The 21214-nt window shown below is 40.7% G+C and overlaps 1 protein-coding gene across 3 annotated transcripts in view; it reads right to left on the bottom strand.

The window, feature by feature from the left end:
* Positions 1–3687: 3687 nt before the first annotated feature.
* The window catches only part of SLAIN1 (SLAIN motif family member 1), a 29004-nt gene continuing 11477 nt past the window's right edge, over positions 3688–21214 (bottom strand). The window contains exons 4-9 of one of the 3 annotated variants that reach the window (XR_009155552.1): positions 20552–20701; positions 18662–19009; positions 16899–17054; positions 11817–12111; positions 8101–8236; positions 3688–4042 (exon numbers count right to left, since the gene is read on the bottom strand). Coding sequence is in view for 1 of the 3 variants with exons in the window: in XM_058186786.1 (XP_058042769.1) it covers positions 8161–8236; positions 11817–12111; positions 16899–17054; positions 18662–19009; positions 20552–20701 (1025 nt within the window). In the remaining 2 variants the exon portion in view is untranslated. Of the gene's footprint in view, positions 4043–6048; positions 8237–11816; positions 12112–16898; positions 17055–18661; positions 19010–20551; positions 20702–21214 lie in introns of those variants that run through there. The other 2 variants (XR_009155551.1, XM_058186786.1) reach the window with 2 other exon arrangements.

Here is a 21214-nt window from a genome sequence, read left to right as displayed (position 1 = left end):
AACTTTGATGTCTTCCTGTAAAAATGTTTAATACTTTACTTAAGAGCTTTATAGTTTCTAAGAATCTGTGAAAGCCAATATATCCATGTACTGAAATACTTTTTTTCCCTTGTTTTCCCTTGAGACGATTTCTCAAAATTCGCACTCAAGATTCGCACTCTATTCAGGTTTCCAGAAATTCATATATATATTTGCTAATTCAAATTCTTTTCTATTTTGACATAAAGGTAACAAATATGCTCTGTTTAACCATCTTTCAAAGTTCCTGGCAAGAAAATTACAAGTTGCGGACATGTGATGTCTCACTTAATGACTGTGGCAAGAAGGGAGATCATAACAATAACACAATGGCTCAATGACCATATCATAGCAACAGAGTCGCTATTGTGGTCATTAAATGAGGACTACTAAGCTAAATTCTTATTTTTGATTATGCATTTTGTACAATATGTATGCAGGTTACAGATATAGTATCATTACAATGGATGTAAATTTCATTAAAAATGCATAGAGAAACTACTCTATCACTTTCTGAATTTCTAATATAAGCTCTGGAATACTTAAAAGATCCATGGGGAAAAGGGAGATCATCCATTAATGCTAGTAGACATCTTGATTGTTCTAAATACCTCCCTGCAGCTACATGTGTATGTTCAATCTAGCCAATTGCAAACTAAGTGGAAACTTAATAATTCATGTGGTAATCAAAGAATTAAGAATTAATAAGCAATATCTAAGAATATAGGCAGTTCCCAGAAGGATGGTTTTTGTTTTTTTAAAAAAGTGTCTTTAGGTAAAATCAATATTTCTAGATTTTGAGGAAGTCCTTTAGACAATGCTCTGAGGTCTCCAAACCCGTTTTGTGTAACAATTGTGTAAAAAGTCCTGATTTTTCGTTATTTTTATGATATTTTGTCATTTCTTTTACAATTGTTTTCCTTAATCGGAACATTACCTGGAATAGCAACATCAATGAACCACACTTGAAATATTAGGCATGTTATGAACAAGATGTCAATCCGTTTGGCCCTTAAAAGTCTCGTAAGATCTCGACTTGCTCATTTTTCAAAATCTTGTTCACATGATGTAATTTTTACTACACTGAAATGTAGATTCAACATTTGTACATTGTGTAATCCCTCCATGCTTTCCAGATTTAATATCAGGCCCCAAACATCAGTCCAGAAAGGATTTCTATTTTTTAAAAAGATAACTCAACTTTCAAAACAGCAGCTTGTTTGCCATTACAGTAATTGTTACATTCTGATGTGAAATCAGATGAGAAAAATGAACATGAGAGATGAGAGAAATGAACATTTTCGAGGTTAAGAAAATCTGACCAACAGGGAAAGGAAGCCAGAGGTGAGCAGAGGTCTGCAGAAGCAAGGTTAAGTAATTCCCTAGAAAGAATGTTCATCAAACACAGTCTCTTTGTTGTTTCAAAATGCCACTGTCTTTGTAGTCCTGCCTCATTACCTCATAACTACCTTATAAGGAGGGCCTGGATACATAATGCACTATATCCAATTAGATACCTTGCTGCTGTACCCAGCAATCTAATTTATAGATCCCTAGAGGGATTGTAGGTGTGATGGCTCAGTGGTTAAAGACTGCTGACAGCCTGAGTTCGAGACCCAAGAACCATGCAACAGGGTGAGTTCCCATTCCTGCCCCAGCTCTTGCCCACATAGCAATTAGAAAACAGGAAAATTCAAGTAGATTAATGGATACCACTTTGGTGGGAAGGTAACAGGGTTCCATGAGCCTTTGGCACTGGCCATATGACAATGGAAAATGTCGTTGGACAATGCTGGTTCCCTTGGCCAAGAAATAGAGATGAGCAGGGCGCCCTAAGTTCAGACACGATTGGAGAGGGAAATCTTTACCTTTAGAGGGGATGTTACTATAACTCCTCCCCTCTTTAGCCCCGTTTTTTTCCTCAGCCCTGTCAATACACCAATTTATGTCTCAGTATAAATGTCAGGGCCTTCAAAATTTTTAACAGTATACATATTGCTAACTGCAGCCCGATTTAAAATGTAGCCATGAGTGAAATACCATTAGTGGTATTAATTAATGCCATTAACTATTAAATATTAATGCTACACCGTAGCTTACTTCTAAGTAAGCCCAAACCTAGGGAAAATGGTTTTTAATTTATCTCGAGGACAGAAGCTGTTCCTGCTTAAGTTTCTTTTTCCACATGAGAAGTCGCATATTTTCTACATTATTCAAAGGCAGGTGATCGTTTATTCTGAAAATAATATCACAAATAGGAAAGTATAATTTTACCCAAGGGGGAGGGGGAAGGATTTGCATTCCTAAATAAGCCTGTGCAGTTTAAACAGCAGATTGGAGTGCAGCTGTATTATTCTAAGCTGAAAAACACCACAGGAAGGATTTGAAAAAGGTTATTTGAGAACCTTCATTTCAACATCTTTAAAAATTCTGATTTGTTTTAATGCAAAACAGTTTGTACTGTTCTCACAATTCGTATTTCTTGGTTACCTTGACCTATGTTTAGGGATGTCTGTTCCTAATAGCAGTGATTTTGCAATGAACAAAACATGTGCCATGTCTTCATAATGAAAACTCTGTACTTTTGTGCTTATGTCACAATGTCACCCACAACTATATAAGAGGTTGAATTTGTACTGCAATGTCATAAATTATGCCCATGATTTGCTGACACCACCACCCCATTTAAGTATTTTTCTCACTAGCTAAGGGACTCTGATGCCTTATGATGGAATCTAGCATAGAATTGCTCTTTTATTGTATGTGTACGGATGAACTTTCATAATTTCTTAGGTTTTTTTTTTCCCTCTCAAAATAAATTAACTGCAAAACTCCAAACTTTGAATGTTTTTTTGGTTGGCAACCACAAGTTGAGGAGAGAAGATAAGAATCCAATAGCAAACCTTCCAGTTGGCCTTACAGCCAAACACAGTGATATTTAGAACGTACAACATAGAATAATAGGCAGGAGGAGACCTTGGAAGTCTTGCAGTCCAACGTCATGCCCAAGCAGGAGACCCTATTCTGGACCAATGGCTGCCCAGTCTCTTCTTGAAACTCTCCAGAGATGGAGCACCCACAACTTTCGAAGGTAACCTGTTCCACTGATTAATTATTCTGTCAGGAAATTTCTCCTTAATTCTAGGTTAAATGATCTTTCACCCATCTCTTCTTGTCCTGCCTACAGGTGCTTTGGAGAATAGCTGCTTCTCTCTGACAATCCCCAAAGTACTGATTGTCTGCTATCAGATCACCCTTCTCTTCATTAGACTAAATATACCTAATTCCCTCAATTGTTCATCATACAGTTTTGCCTCCAAACCCCTGATCATTTTGTTGCTCTTTCTATTGCCTCAACATCTTTTTTTAATATCATGGTGACCAGAACTGGACACAGTATTCCAAGTGTAATCTCGCCAGTGCAGTATAAAGAGATACTATCACTTCACATGATCTTGATGCCATCCCTCTGTTGATGCAACTTTGGAGTACATTAGGGTTTTTTGGCAGCTGCAACACCCTGCTGGCTCATGCTTAAGTGATAGTCTTAATGTCTTAAGTGATTGTATGTATATGTATACTGAGGTTCATGTTGTCTGAGTGCTTTTCATACTATATTGAACTTATTTCACTTGTAAAGTAAACCACCAGGAATTTGTAAAGCAACTATGTATAATTTATAAATTATTAATAGCAGAATCTGCAGATTCCAGGTTTGGCGTATGCTGTTCAACAGTCCCTATTTTGACTCTGCTGTGCGTATTGGTAGGTTTTTTCCCAGGAGAGATCAGGAATCACTGGAGCAAATGTTTTCTTTCCCACTTGTTAAGGCCATGATAAATAGTGTGGTACGCAGTCTGATATAGCATTGTGATTTTCTTCAGTTTAGCTGTCTATTCATATGGACCTCCCAAAGGTGATTTTTCAAGAGGCAATTGGATTTTCTTGTTTTACTTCGAAGACATTTCGCTTCTCATCCAAGAAGCTTCTTCAGTTCTGGCTGGATGGTAGGGAATGGATGACCCTGACGACACAGATAAACCTTCAAGTGGCCTCAACAACTCTCTAAAACAATGCAAATGACCAGCTGTCTGTGAGGAATATAAATCCTTCCATTCCCTGCTAGAACCAGTTGAAGATAAACTCACCCAATGAACACTTTTCAAGCATATCATTCTGAAGGTCTCTAATAGTTTTAAGGTACAGTTAAAAGGTAATTTCTGAAAGTATTTGGAAAGTAAGATTTCTGGAACTTAGGTGTCCTTTAAAGGCTACGCACCATGGTTGTGAGCAAGATGGCTGATTTCTTTGTGTCCTATCTATGGAGATTCTCAGTCATTGAGATCATGGTTGTCCCAAAGATGCTTTTTCGAGAGGCAACTGGACTTTCTGGACCAGATGCCTGCAAGGAGTATAAATCCTTCCATTCCCTACCACCCTGCCGAAACTGAAGACACTTCTTGGATGAGAAGCAAAACGTCTTCAAAGAAAAAACAAAGTCCAGTTGCCTCTTGAACCTTTGGGACAACCATGATCTGGATGCCTGAGAAACTCCATAGATATTCATATGGACAAGAATGGGCAGAATACAGTTGCACTTTCTCAATATTTGTTTTTCAACATTTTACTTTATTAAATTCAAATTGAGAAAGATTGCAGAAAAAAAAATAAAGGTTCAGACTTTATTTAGCTTGCTGAGGGTAACGTGTCCACTTTCTGCTGTACAGTTACTTTATTGGGTGGAATTTGGAGGTGCTGCATCAGTGGTGGGATTCAAATAATTTAACGACCGGTTCTCCCAGGGTCAGGTTGGCTGTTGTGGGAGGCATGGCCCATCCAGGTCCTCCAGCTCAGCCGCACATGCGGGATGAGCCTCCCGCAATGGACAACCGGACCCTGGGTGAGCAGGTTGTTAAATTACCACCACCCCGCTATCAAAGTGGAACCTGGGTGCTGCACTGCGCTGCAATGGAGAAACGGGCAACGGAGCACCCGGCACGAATGGAGGAGGAAGAGCAGGGAGAAGAGGGAAAGCGGCCTTCTCCTTCCTTCACACTGCCTGTCATGTCCCACTCCTCCGCTGACGGCCGGGTCAGGGAAATCCGAATCAGGCTTGCCTCTGCAGCTCTGCCCAAAGTCCTAGCAAAGTCCTCAGAGCAGGCAGGAGACCAGAAAGTGACTTCAGCAAGATAAGTTCGACTTTGCCTGACTCAGAGACTGCCAGAAAGCAGATCCTTTATATAGGCCATGGGGTGTGGCTCCATGACTCAGCACTCATTAAGGCCTGCCCCTCCCTTCCTTCTGTTGCCTCCGCCTATCCAGTCTTCTGATGCGAGGGTCACTCCAATCAGCAGCTGTTGGAAATAAACTTTCCTCAGGCTCACATGCTGTGGAGGAGGGGGAGGGGTCTAGCTGCTCCGTTTGCCTGGGCATGGAGCCAGGGCTGGGGCTGGGGGGTGCTCCCTCCTCTGCAGCCTGCTTGGGCATGGAGCCAGGGCTGGGGCCGGGAGATGCCCCCTCCTCAGCCTGTCTGGGCATGGAGCCAGGGCTGGGGCCGGGAGGACATTCTTCAGCGTTCGGAAGCAGATAAGCAGACCCCGGCTGTGGTGAGAGCGGGCAAGACACAACACTGCCCACCCCGTTGCCCATTTCTCCATTGCAGTGCAGTGCCCAGGATCCACTTTGATGGTGGGGGAGGGGGGTAATTTAACAACTGGTTTGCTTGAACCGGTGAGCTGTATGATTTGTACAGATGCATCAGGTACATCTTTCTTTCCTTTCTTTCTTTCTTTCTTTCTTTCTTTCTTTCTTTCTTTCTTTCTTTCTTTCTTTCTTTCTTTCTTTCTTTCCTTCTTTCTTTCTTTCTTTTCTTTCTTTCCTTCCTTCCTTCCTTCCTTCCTTCCTTCCTTCCTTCCTTCCTTCCTTCCTTCCTTCCTTCCTTCCTTCCTTCCTTCCTTCCTTCTCTCTCTCTCTTTTTTTCCTTCTTTCTGTTCAATTGTATCCAATTTTCAGAAACTGCCCAGATAAGTTCCTGCCATTTTCCTGGCAGGAAAACTCCTAACCAAGAGTTAGGCTGCTAGGGATCTTTAATTTATCTTGTGATTAAGGGATGCTCACCTCAATCAGACTGTATACTTATTAATTAAATGAAAATGGAGCAGAGCAAACACAGATGGCCCATTCCTGTTGCACATCCAAAAATATTCTATTGCTGAAATAGATTTCTTTAGTTCTGAAACTTTCTAGATCGGCAGAATGCAGGTTGTAGCCAAGTATCCAAATTGTCCTCTTTAAGTAAGAAAGCATTTATTAGTGCAATTCAATGTTTTGCCAAAGTTTTATCAAAAATGTAATACTTCCATGAAAACATACTCATTTCCATCATATACAATTGTTAATAAAACACTGCAAGTGTATTCTTTGTAATAAAGTATTGAAATTTGACTATATAAGTAAGAGATCACTGCAACTTTTTAGTGCAATGCAATTTACACATTTCCTTAGAAATAGAACATTGTGGTAATAAATTAACAAGGAGGTGAGGGAACAAACTCATGGCAATTTAAATTAAAAGCTTGTTAAGTGCATACTGTTATATCATACATTCACTATCATACTTCCCATCCACTCAGTCTTCATCTAAATCGAATCTCTGCTTTCTGTTCCTTCTTCCCCCCCTGCTCCTGTATCCTTACCCCATGTGATTGAATGTTATCATTTAAATTACTGTTTCATCTTGAAGGCTGATTGGAACTTTCATCAAGTATTTGAACAACTTAGCAGAGATGTACATAAAGTTGGCACAGATAGACCTCATTGGATTTGGGTATACGCTTAACACATATTCTGACCAAATACTGATTATTAAAAGACAAAATATATATATATAGAACATACATGAAAATTTTGACAGTCTTTTTTCAAGCAAATACAAAAAAGATATCAAGTGCAAAAAATATGCTTTCTTGAAAAGACTATAAAAAATGAAGTACATAATAATTTGTAAATCTACAAGGTAAAAAATGCCTAGCTAAAGAGAACAAAGAAAGCAAGGAACACGTTTTTAAAATAAACTCACTTCATTCTGACTGAACATTCAGAAGTCACATTTTGACTCCCCAAGAGGGACACTTCAGGTACTTTGTGCATGTATTTTGAAACGTTAAATAAGAACAATGCAATGCTAACTTTGTAATACAGACAGTCCTTGACTTACGATCACTTGTTTAGCAACGGTTCCAAGTTACAACGGCCTTGGGAAAAGTGAATTAACTTCTCCTTGGAGCTACAACTTGTTGCACCACCCCTGCAGTCTGGAATGGGACAACTTACCGCAGCCAACTCACCACAGCCAACTTTCTGCGGGACAATTCACCACGGCCAACTCACTGCAGGACAGCTCACTGGGGGACAATTTAACAATTCAATTTAATTATTTAAAATAAATTAAAAAATAGTTTAATTTTTGTCATTCACATTTCATTCTGTCCCTCCTTTTGCATCCTTTCTTTAGATATTCTATTTCACCGTTTCTTTGATATTAGTGTAACTCTTGCCCCATGGCGAGTTGTCCTGTGGAAAGTTGACTGTGGTGAGTTGGCCATGGCGAACTGGCTGCGTCGAATTGTCCGAGACCCGTCTGCAATCAGATGATTGCAATTCAGGTACATGGAAACTGGTACTGATTGCAATTCAGGAACATGGCGTGTGCAATTGTTGCAGCATCTTGTGGTCACATGATTGCAATTTATGACCTTCCCAGTTGACTCCCAACAAGCTAAGTCGATTGGGGAAGCCAGATTTGGTTAACAAACATGATTACCTTAATGACTATGTGATTCACTTAATAACCATGGTAAAAATGGGTAAAATGAAGTCCGGTTACATGATGACTCGTTTAATGACTATATTGCTCAGCAACCAAAATTTCAGTCCCAACTCTGGTCGTAAGTCTAGAATTATCTGTACCGCTTTTTGCTTAAGCAGAAAATTAAGTGCAATATATTTAGTGACAATGATAAGTACAGAAGAATAAGAATAACAAAGAGCACTAAGTTATAGCACTCCTAAAATTATATTTACCCAGCCAGCTGGGTAGGAGATCTGAGCTATTTCTTGAATGGGATTCAGATTGACCTGACATCAATAACAGCCATCTCTCCAATTACCATCCCGTAGAGTAGTAAATGAAGAAAGAGGTTTCGGTGGCTGGAGAAAACTGTTTTAAAAAAAACAACACACACAAGATAAGCATAAAATAAGGCGAAGTTCCATGAACAACTAAGCACACATGTATTGCTATTTTCTCCACAAGTTGCAATTGACATACCTCTCAGATGAAATCTCACAGAATGACCCTCTCATTTTTAGCATCATCAGAAGAAAGATTTGGTGGAATATACTGCAAGCATCCTTTTAATTTAAAAGAACTTTTTAATGTCTTTTCAAACATGGAACAAATTGGTCTTCCCGTTCTTTGTCCAGTTCCACAAGACACTTCAAATGTTTTACCGGGTAGAAAAACTGAGCAGTTTTGTGCCAGGAATAGTGTGCAATCCTGCCCTGAGATGAAGCTACTGGAATTCTCGGATCCCTTCTTAAAATGCTATCACATAGTTCTTTTGGAAATTTCCCAAACTCATTACAGAGTTAACCCATTGCTGATATCCCCCCACCACCACTTCATTCTACAAATCTGGGAGACGACAAATCACCTATATGGCTAACCTTTTTGTCCTTGTGTGCTGAAAGCGTGTGCGCGCGTACGACAGCAGACGCACACGTGCCAACACCCATAATACAATGCACATATGATAACCTCCCTGCGCATGGGCGCACCCCCCGCACACGCTCCCCCTGCCCCTGCGCATGAACGTGCAACACCCCCCTGCCCCGTTTTGGGCCTAGCAGGCCTCCCTGAAGCCTCCTGGGACCAAAAAAGGGGCACGGGGAGGCATGCCACACATCCCGCACTCCCCCCCCACCCCCCTGCATGCCTACGCTGTTACGGGTATTATATCTGCCTTGTATGCAGCTTTATTCCTCTCTAGCATTCATCTCCATTGTTCAGTGATGCATTTCCTGCCTCTCTAGGATTTATCTCTATCTGCTGTAAGGCACTTCCTGTTCCTGTTGGATGTTTGTTTGTTTGTTTGTTTGTTTGTTTGTTTGTTTGTTTGTTTGTTTATTTATTTATTTGCATTTATATCCCGCTCTTCTCCGAAGACTCAGGGTGGCTTACACTATGTTAGCAATAGTCTTCATTCTATTTGTATATTTATATACAAAGTCAACTTATTGCCCCCAACAATCTGGGTCCTCATTTTACCTACCTTATAAAGGATGGAAGGCTGAGTCAACCTTGGGCCTCGTGGGACTAGAACCTGCAGTAATTGCAGGCAGCTGTTGTTAATAACAGACTGCATTAGCAGTCTGAGCCACTCAAGGACCCATATAGCTATATTCTTGATGGCCTGTATAGTGTTTTAACTGCATTTTGATTAAACAACAGTGCTGCAGAGACCCAAAAATCAGGTGGCCAGCAGGAGGCGTGCACGCAGAGCTCAGCTGGGGCGAGGGCTTGCGTGTTGGCAGAGAGGCCTACACGTGCCACCTGTGGCACACGTCCCATAGGTTCTCCATCACGGACCTATACTATTTTCAAGAAAAGTGTCTGGATATATCCATAGAATCAATCAGGAAGGAAGATGACTTCCTGGGAACCCCTGCTGCAGCCGACCCACCACAGGTATTTATCCTTGACTGCCCCTCTACTGGCATTCTGGACACTGAGGGACCAGTGGCAGGAGAGGAGTGCTGGTGGAGGGACAGCTGAGGATGAATATCCCAGTGGGTCCGCTGCGGCAGGGGGCGCGGCCAATTGTCCTAAACCCCCAATGAACAAACTAAGGCACATGAGAATCTGCTCTTCTATTGGTCTGTCTCTTGGCAAGTCATAGATCTGTAGAGTTTAGCTGGTCTATATCACATGCCTCCGCTTAGCATTTCTGGCTGAACTTCAGAGTATGAGAAACTGAGTACAGGGGCCTTGTTGACTATGCCTCAGCCAGAGGGGGGTCCTTGGGATAAACACTGACCACCAGTATCATGACTAGCTCTACTTCATCCTCTATGAAGGGTCAAAACATATATCTCATACAATATATCATGAAAGCAGTTCCTACTATCTCTTCTGCTTCTTTACCTGTGCCCTTTACCTCCCAAGCTAACCCTTCTGCCAATCTAATGTATGGTCTTCTTGTTTAGTTTATTCACTCAGTAAAGTCAGGAGTTAATCCTTTTCTCAAGGAAAGACATCACAATAGCTAATGTTAAACCAGCTGCTCAGTTAAAAGAATTCATACCTTGCCAACACCAATTTATTGGCTATAAAACCAAAGGCAGTCCAGAATTAATAGGGTAACAGCACAAACCAACTGAAAACAACAATTTGACCCATTATCTATCTATGGATATCGATGTTTCTCGTTATCTACTACTATCGGTAGTTATTTTCCAACTGGTGATTCCATGAATGATTTTTGCATCTTTTGCATGTAAATCTCTGATGACTCAGTTCTCCAACATAGCATGTCATTAAGAACCTCATATCCATGTTGACACCGAAACAAAACAGTTTGTGATTGTTTTGATAAGAAGCTTTTAGGGGAAACTCCCCTAAAAGGGATGCATATAGACTAGTATCAGTATCAGATATCAGATCAAAGTTAGAGGTGGCTTGTTCGTTTCAATAAACCCAGTACGAGCTGATAAACCTGAGCTGGATTAATTTATAGGCAGGTGGGAGAAAGAATTGCTTGAATGCTCCTGGAATTGAATAATGAAGAGGAGGTGTTATGATGGGTCCTTTTCAACATTACAGAAAGCTCTAAGTGGAACTGAAGATGACAGAAGATTAAAGTATGTATATGCCAGAGATGAGTCTGCAGACAATAAGCTGCCAATCTGAATGATGGGTACCCATTTATATCAAGTGTGTGGATGCATGGAGTTAACTAGAGTCAAAAAATGGAATTTACAGGGGAGAGAGTTATTGTATTTTAGAAACACCACCTGAGGAAAAGGAGGGGAGAACTTATTTTGGCATGTGAAACCCTGCTTCTTTCGCTCATATTAAGAGAAAGGGTGGTTACTGCTCATCTATAGTTTACGTTTTGCTCTGATTCAGATGACCTGTAATATTATTGATACAATTTATGATTAGAGTTAGAATCCAAAGTTACAAACTACCATAATCTGGTGTATTTCATACCCAAAGTTTAAATTTACACAGATGCTTGATTTTTGAGAATTCTTACTGTTATGTACCACATAAGGAGTGAGCTATAGCAGGGGTCTCCAACCTTGGTCCCTTTAAGACTTGTGGACTTCAACTCCCAGAGTTGAAGGAACTCTGGGAGTTGAAGAAACTCTGGGAGTTGAAGAAACTCTGGGAGTTGAAGTCCACAAGTCTTAAAGGGACCAAGTTTGGAGACCCCTGAGCTATAGGCTTCACTCAGGTCCTCCAAAACGGCAAGAAAATACTTGAAGCTCATTAGTTAAGCTGTCTGACAGCCCTATGTAAAAGAGGACACTGCCAGACAAGTAAGTTGTTGGGTTGTACTGGTCTACTAATAAAGGGCTGTTGTTACTGAAAGAGCTCTGTCCATCTCTTCCATCATCCAATCTAATACTTACTTGCTTAGGCATCTCTAGACTTCATGACAGAACTTCAGGGAGTGGGAATCATTCTTTAAAGATTGTAAGTTCAATTTCTCCTTCAACAAATGTATTCTTACCTTCGAATTGGCTGTGCAATTTTGCTCCTAGGTATACTGCTTCCACTTATGGCCAGGGAAGGCCTAGGAAGACTACTACGAGTTACAATATTTGTGTTTGCAGTCTTGTTTGGCACTGGAATGCTTGTACTGGAGTGCATTTGCAAGCTACTATTGGACAACCCCAGGCCACTGCCGCTGTTACTTCCTTGAACTGTTGGACTCACATAGGCCATAGCCTTGAGGGGCTGCCTGGCAGATATTGGAAAGTGTCCCACGCTGTGGACTCTGTGTTGAAGTTGTCCTGGTGAAGGAACTATAAAAAGAGGAGAAATAAAAAAAAAATAACTGAGAGCTATAATTGAAGAGAATTGTAAATAATTCCTGACTTCACATATTAATATGAGGAAGTAAATTATTTAAACAAATGTACCATGTAAAAATGTATTCAGGTGCTCAAGTTATTATGTAGTTCTTTCCTGTTGTATCTGGCCCTTTTTGTATGAAATTCAGGCATGCATATCCATGGGGAAGGCAAAGAGAAAACATATACTGCCTGTCGTGTCCCACTCCTCCGCTGACGGCCGGGTCAGGGAAATCCGAATCAGGCTTGCCTCTGCAGCTCTGCCCAAAGTCCTAGCAAAGTCCTCAGAGCAGGCAGGAGACCAGTAAGTGACTTCAGCAAGATAAGTTCGACTTTGCCTGACTCAGAGACTGCCAGAAAGCAGATCCTTTATATAGGCCATGGGGTGTGGCTCCATGACTCAGCACTCATTAAGGCCTGCCCCTCCCTTCCTTCTGTTGCCTCTGCCTATCCGATCTTCTGATGCGAGGGTCACTCCAATCAGCTGTTGGAAGTAAACTTTCCTCAGGCTCACATGCTGTGGAGGAGGGGGAGGGGTCTAGCTGCTCTGTTTGCCTGGGCATGGAGCCAGGGCTGGGGCCGGGGGATGCTCCCTCCTCTGCAGCTTGTCTGGGCATGGAGCCAGGACTGGGGCCGGGAGGCATACATTCCTCCGTGTTCGGGAGCAGATAAGCAGATCCCGGCTGCGGTGAGAGCGGACAAGACACAACACTGCCTGTTACCAGACGCACAAGTTGTGATACAAATACTTAAGGGTGAGCTTTGTGTCATAATTACACTGCACGAGTCATCTTTTGGTAAATGCAGATACTTATATGAGTTTGGGAAAATATTTTAAAACCTTCAGCAGGAGGAGGAGAAAAACTGAAGAAATGGTATTAACAACAACAGCATTGGACTGAAATATTTTCGTATCCAAATCATGCCGAACAACTTGAAAGTTGGAAGCAGAAAACCTCCTAGCATCCTTTAAGTCAGGGGTCACCAACCTTTCGGACCTCAGGGATGACTAAATTCATAATTTTAAATCCCGCAGACTACTAATATGATCTACCTAATGACTGGCTGGGTGGGTGTGGCTAGGTGGTCATGTGACTAGGTGGGCGTGGCCAACTCAATGTCACTCACACCAAGGGGTGCCTGGCTGGCCTCTACTTGCCCCTCCACTCCCAGACGTTCCTTGCCTCCCCGCCCAGGCTCCTTAGGGCCCCAACAGGAAGCAGTAGTTGGAGCTAAGCAAGCACCACAAGAAAGAGTTGGTAAAACAGCTGGCTCAATTCAAATTGGATCTGACTGAGTAGGAGGCTCAGCAGAAGTACCTCACTGAGGACTATGAGCATAGGCTTTCCAAGCAGAGGGAAGACTTGCACAAGTGCAAGGCCAGGTACCGGTACCTGGAGGCTCAGCAGGCTGAGATGGTCAGCCAGTTCCAGGCCATGATGCAGTCCCACTGGAACAAGACCTTCCAGCTCTTCACCACCAGCAATGCTTCTCTCCAGCCTTCACCCAAAGCCCCACACCAGGAGGCTGAAGCAGACCCCAAGTCAAAATTTCTGTCCCCCTCCGACCCACACAAAAACACCCCAAAGGGGGAGACTCTCTGCAGCCACACAAACATTCATTGCACATATCCTGCCCAGGGGCTGTAGTATGAGGACCCTTGATTTTGTGCAATATAAAAAATGCAAATAATTTTTCTGCAGACCACCAAAATTTTCTTGTGGACCAGCTGTGGTCCACGGACCACCAGTTGGTGACCGCTGCTTTAAGTAATGATAAAATCAAATTAAATCTGGAATCAATCTCCACTGACTTGAAGTACTATGTCCTACAATCATCATTTATTGGATCATTGTCTCCTGGAAATCAACTCTTCCTACATTTGGGAATTTTACAACTATGTCAACAATAAATGCATAGAAAGAAAATAGAAAAATCCCCTTGTTGGGTATTTTTTGGGAATCCTATTTTTAGTGACAGAAAATAAAAGTACATTTAAAATAAGAACAAAATGATCTCCATTAAACCAGTTTCCTGAATATAAATCTTCAAAGTAAAGTTTCTCTCAATTTAAATTTAAATTTAATTCTTAATGACTGCCTAGGAACAGAAAAACAGACTCTGTAAACCAGATAACTAGTAGGGAGGTAAGGGAAGGAAGTTGTATCCCTGGAGCTAAGATCAAAGATGTGTCAGAGAGGCTTACCAAAATAATCAAGCCCACCAATTATTATCCTTTTCTCTTCTTTCATGTTGGGATGAATGATCCAACCCAAAGCCTGGAAATAATATCTAGGGACTATGAACAATAAGCAGGAAAGGAAACAATACAGGATACAGGCAGTCTTCTCTTCCATACTGCCCACCATAGGTCAATACGAAACCAAGGATTCTAAAAGTAAACCATTGTCTTAAAGGATGGTGCCACTAACACAACTTTGCATTTCTAGACTATGGTTTACATTACCTACAAGAATGGCTTCTGGCAAGAGATGGGCCGCACCTCACAAAGACTGGAACCCAACTAGCTAGGCTCATCTGAAAGGCTTTAAACCAAAAAAGAAAGGAGGAGGTGGCCAATCTAAGACCAAACCCCAAGAAAATAAATCAGACAATGAGGAAGGAAGTGGAGAGAAGGAAGGAGAATTCAGGTATAAAACAGGAGAGTTAAGGAATAAACACAAGGTCAGCCCACATACATATTAGTCCTCAGAATTTGGGGAACGAACAGGGAGAACCTAATACATGAGGGCAGGTATGATTTTGTTGTCATTACAGAAACTTGGTGCAACGGAACCCATGATTGGAACATGCTGCCAGAAGGATATAAATTGTTCAAAGCATACACACCCTACAAAAGAGGAGATAACAAAAGAGGAGGTACATTGTACATAAGTAATCACTCCACCTCTATAGAAATACACCATACCAAGGATGAAAGCCCTCTTGAATGCATTTGGGTGAATATTAGAGGAAAAAGAAATGATATTGCTATAGGTATACATTACAGGCCACCCAACCAAGCACAGAAAATAGATGAACATTTTACTAAACATCAGCTACAGTAAATGAGATGTGCAAGAAATATACCACTGCAGGGGGACTTTAGTTACCTGACACCCTGGGAGAAAAATGCAGCAAGTGGGAGATCTTTTATTTTATAGCAGGATGCCAGCATACTATAGAAGCTGAAGATGGCAGATAGTTACACAAAGAGCATTCTGATAAACTGAGGAACAAAAAGGGCAAATACAAAAATGGGAAGAGGGGCATACAACTAGAACAGAATACCAGCAAATAGCCCAAATCTGCAAGGAAGGAGTCAGGAAGGCTAAACTCAGAATGAACTAATGGGATATCCATCTGGGACATACGTGGTGTCAAATAGGGGAGTGAAGTTAAGGGAACACACTGGGAGTACTGGAGGCAGAACAGCCAGTAGAATAATAATGCAGCAGCAATGTATGGATGGAATGGGAGAACTCGCTGTGGCCAACTAATTGTCACCACTTCGCCATATCCAACTTGCCTTTGTCAACTTACTACCAACTAACTGCAGGACATCTTGACATGGCTAACTTGCCATAGGAGCTGGCCAGATAGGCAAATGAGCAGGTGGGCAGAGTGTGGTGAGATGTTGTACTGGGTGGGTAATAATTCAATGGGACTTCTAAAACTTTGCTCCAGATGTGAAGCAAAATTTGTTTTCCACTTTGTGCACACCCTAGTAGCCTCTTCCAGGTCAACAACTACAGTGGGCCTTCCAAAACCATGCCAAAAAGAGCCAGAGCCAGGGGAAAATAGGCAAAATTTGATACAGTTCATATGATTACTTCTCATGTTTTCACTTTAGAATCACAATTTGGTGGCAACTTTTGGAAGGTTCTGGAGGCCACAACTAAGTTTTCAGAAAATGCAGCTATATATGACTCTTTCACTTCCTGTCTCTGTAAATGTCAAGCTACTTATTCCCCCTAGCATATTTGGCAGACTCACATTTGAACAACCCCAGCACCACTGAAGTGCTCCTACCCTTCGTTTCCGATAATGAATCAACTGCTCTGAGGAAACAATTTCTCAGGAAAGGAGGGGAGGAAAAGAAGTCATACTACCTGCAATTTTTTTTGAAAGCCACATATATAAACTTAAAGTGATCCTAAAAAGAAAAGAAAAATCACCTGAAGCAAGAAGAATTTAAAATACCATATTTTTCAGACTATAAGTTGCACCTGACTATAAGATGCAAATTTAAAAGAGGAAAACAACAACAAAAAGTTTTTGGCCTCTGTGCGCCCCATTTTTGGGACCTTTTCCAATCTTTTTTCGGTCTATTTTCTAGGCTTTTTTTGGCCCATTTTCAGGGCTTTTTTCGGTCTATTTTCTAGGCTTTTTTTCGACTCATTTTTTCGGCCTGAAAAAGGCCCAAAAACAGGGCATGCGGAGGCCAAAAAATGGCCTGCGGGTAGGCAGGGCTTTGGTAATATTCGGTCTATAAGATACACAAGACATTTTCCCTTTTTGGGAGACAAAAAAGTGCGTCTTATAGTCCAAAAAATACGGTATTGTAAAGTAGTTCCCCCGCCCCCCAAAAATCCAGGGCCTTGCTTCTTCCTATCAATCCCAATGATTTGCCATAGGGGCTGTAGAACAATTGGATCAAAAGATCCAAGATTAGGAAAGAATGGTAATCAAACAGCTTTCAATAAATAAATAAAAAACACAGATATTTTCATACTTACTGCAAGACTGCATTCTGGATACCCCATTACTGGCTCCATGCAAGTTAGAATCAAAACTTAGGCTGTTCCTCACAGAACCTGCAGGGTTGCTGTTTGTATTGACAGTAAGGGTACTCGGCATTCGAGCTAAATTAGGCATGCTTCTTCGGAGTTTGTCTGCAGCAAAAGTAAGACATTTGCATTGTCTGAAAAAATCAGGCATGAATTTCAGAGAGATAGTTCTTTTGGATCAAGTCAAAAGGACCAATCGATGTGGGATTTATAGGACGCAGCTGGTCAAGGAAGCTAATAATGGCAAAATCTTATCAGTTTTGATTGTGCCATGCCACTTCCTTTGACAATGTTAACTTAGAAAACTCTAACAATATTCTTTTCACACTAGGATCCCATTTTTGGAATGGGAATAATGGTGACTGCGATATTCCAAAACAGAAACAGGAGGAATTTGCCCTATGTGGCTCTGAAAGTTTTCAGTTCAGAAAATCTATGCCAGCTGAAGCTAGTTCAATTCAGTCCCAAACATCCTCAACTTCCCTTACTTCGTGTTTCCTCTCCATTCTGGTCCTAACTTGTTTGATCGGAAGAGTGGTAGAAAAGGTTATGCATTAACTTCTACCTCAATTTTTGTGCCATCCCAACTGTGAAAATTAAATCTGTCCTAACCAACTAAGTCAGATTAGTTCAATATTCAAGAATCATGCTTTTTGCCCTTAAAGGACTTCAGCTCTGCTGCAGTCCCAAAATAGTCGCAATATGTGGTGAACAGATTTAGCAGATTTCAAGCTGCATGGGCCTGAAGGAAGACAAAATGATGTACTGTATATCCTATGTAGAAATAAGCAACCTCCCAGATCATAAAATAAACTAGTACTGCTCTTTATGGAGAACTAGGCAAGTACAGGCGGACGCTTGGCTAATATAATGTAATGCTTTATTTCAACACAACGATAGCTAACAGAACAAGGCAAACTCCATTCTGGCTAATACACTGACAAACTAGTTGCCGTCTGATAGCTGCTTAAATAGGGAGCTGTCAGACGAGAGGAACCAATAGGCGTGCCGTGTTTTTCCGCTGTTTGGCTGTACGTGTCTCAGCCAATCAGGAGTGGGTAGCAATCGGGCCGGCTGGGCGGAGTCGTAACTGTGAAGACTTAACAAGTACAAATTACAGCTAGCTATAATTTATATGCCTTATTGTAAGAACTTCTGACATAGTATTTGCCAAGTGTACTTAAGTGTAAAGTGTTTTATCTTTCCCCAAAATTAAAGAAATACTGATGGATTCACTATAATTAAGAATTTTAATGCAAAACAAAAAAAAATTATTGAGCCTGCAGTATTTATTAGTCAGGGTCGCCCCAACAATATATGCAGTTTACTGAGATGCATGGATTTTGATCTTTCATTTAAACTAAACTTTGTTACTTAAATACCTTCCAACTGTATTAGAATATGACTCCTATCCCTGTCAGGAGGATTGTGATGGCCGGAAGTTGCAAGAGCTCCACTTGAAACAGCAAAATTTATAGTGCTAAACACAGGAATCCTCTTCTTATAGAAAAGAAAATGTGTGCTTATGTGGGGAAATAAGAATGGGATATATATGGAAAGAAGGAAATTACTTCCAGAATATTAAGCCTTTATGAACTATTTTTAGGTATATTGTCAAAAAGAGAACAGCCCACTAGTATTACATTTTGTTCAGGATCAGATGTAAGCTGATGTCAAGAAAAACTCAGGGCACACAAGCCAGCCACTCTTACCTCCATTAATTCTGCTTGATTGAGACTCCAGAAGATTTGGGGGTTGAGGAGAGCAAAATGGCTGCTGTTGATTATTACTGTACGGAAAATATGGGGAAATCGGGCTCTTCCTACAGTCCCGTATATTGGAGAACGTCTGGGAATGGGGAATTCCTTTTTGGAAAGGAGAGCAACGTGTGAGTCGAGGCTGTGGAGGGGGTAAGTGGTCAAATTCTTCTTCCTCATCTTCAAGGCTATAACGATCAAATTCCTGATCACCACTGATCCCTTTTTTGATCAAAGGAAGCGATACATTGGAACTGTTTCTTGACACTGATGTTGAAGTTGAAGCATAGTCTTGCCTCAGGCCTGTAAAGGAAAACAAGATCCAAAATACAACGTGGTAAACTTCTACTAATAATATAAATATAATTGCATTATTATTTTAATCTTGCCGGACAAACCATGATCAAAGAACCAAGAATTACAGAGATTTCAGTAAGGTTTCTTTAATGTGACTCTGAGTAAATACATACCCTTGGAAACTGTAACAGGAAATTTCCCACCTTTACTTATACCGAGTTCATTAAGACTGTCTGGATTCTTTGAAACACTTTGTCAGACCTGCTGCAAATTTAAACCTCTAAACAGAAATGATCCTTAGCTCTATTTGTTGAGAAAGGTATAGTTTTATCAGAAGTCAAGTTCATCGAGAATCGTGCACCAAAATCCTTAAGTTCAACTTTGGTCTTCCTTAGCTGCCTCCTATCACTGCCTCCCCACCCCCCCCAACCAATCAGGTTCAAGCAAGGTGTTTTCAGAATGGTCACTTCAAGCACAGGTTGGTAGACAGCTGCATTCTTCTCCCAACCGCTGACCTTGAAACAGCATTGTGGGGAGAATACAGCAATTATTTTCGCTTTCCCCAAGCGGCAGTTACTTTCGCTTTACCCTCAAACATCTGCCTTCTCATCCACTCTCCCCAGAGTCCATGGGACATCGTCACCACATGATATCGAAACACAAGTGAAAGTGAGATGGCGGCTGACTAGTTTCTTACTAGGTTTCTTTCCACTTGGGTTGCCATTTAATGAGATAAGCTATCAATTGATTGTCCTGTCAAATATTGATTATTTACATTCACTCTCTGTTCCATTCCTTTCTCAGATCTCTTACAATAGATACCACTGGATTGGTAGGAAAGTACAGCATTGCATAGCAATGCACCTGTATAATAAACTTCATACTGCAAATATTCAGCTGAGTTACTAATGAAAGCATAAAATACATATAGTGCAATGTAAGTAGTCATCCCCAAACAAGATGATGAAATAAAAAGTAAATTCTGCATTGATCTATAATTTGATCAACTTCAACTGAAAATGAGTATGCATTCATTTTTAGCACAGAAGTGACACTCTGCCATTTTATTTTTATGCAATTAACTCACTCTCCACTCCAGTTAGGTTTCTTCTCTTTGCAGTGGTCAAATGTCATATAAGTTAGGATAGTTAATTGTGATTTACATTGGCTATGCAATTAAGTTCTTGAAAGCATATCTTGTCTTCATATGTAAAGACAAATGGGAAATGTATGACTGTGTATATATCATACCAGTCTCCAACTCTTTGAATTCAACGCCTATTTTCCAGGAAACACGCACCAGGCATAAGAAAAGCAATTCAATTTTGTGAAAATATGCAGATGTTTTAAGGAGTTACGGAGAAGTAGTACGCAAACACCATTTTCCCTTAAAAACCAAACTACAAATTTTAACTAATTTTTTAAATGCATCTTCTACAAAATCATGTAGTTTTGCAAAGATCAAGCCTTTTTCTCTCTAATTAGAAAGCAAAAACCAAAACAACATCAACCCTATTTAGAAATAGGAAAATAAAAATTTCAGCCTACTCTCTTCTTGTAGCCGAGCCATGATCTGGACATCTGTGAGGTCTTGTAGTTTATACCCCATGGAAATGGAATCGTCTTCTAATTCTGAAGTGCTCAATTCACTGTCCAGAGATGACTGGGGACTAAGAGGAGAGCTTCTAGAAATGCAATCTGTTGAAAAACATTGAATCCATAAATATGTCATAAAGGTAACAGCACTAATTCATAAGTTAGTGAACGAAGAATGTGACTGTTATATACAGTTATGCCTGCATCATCCCAATATCATAAATATCTATTTGGAAGAAAGACTCAATGACACTATAGAAAATGCACCAAACAACGCCCTGCCACCTAAGGATATGCATACTTTGCTGATGATTAGGAATGTGCTCGGACCACACCTGTGCACCACTGTTTTATGTTATTCATTAAATAGATCTGCTTGTACAAACCTCAAAAAAGATGCTGCTGCCTTGAGCTGATTCATTAAAATTCTTAAAGCAAGTGAATTTGTTTGCAAGTTCAAAAGAGTGCAGAAAATGGCTATGAAGTGCTGATAAATGGTTAAACATACCATGTTTCCCCAAAAATATGATCTACCCTGAAGGTAAGTCCTAGCTTGATTTTTTACATGTGTACCCAATATAAGCCCTACCCCCAAAATAAGCCCAAATTAAGACC

Source organism: Ahaetulla prasina, chromosome 5 (genome assembly GCF_028640845.1).
Source record: "Ahaetulla prasina isolate Xishuangbanna chromosome 5, ASM2864084v1, whole genome shotgun sequence".
Classification (NCBI taxonomy): domain Eukaryota; kingdom Metazoa; phylum Chordata; class Lepidosauria; order Squamata; family Colubridae; genus Ahaetulla; species Ahaetulla prasina.
The sequence above is the reverse complement of the archived record's forward strand: the minus strand, read 5'-3'. Positions and strand labels throughout refer to the sequence as shown.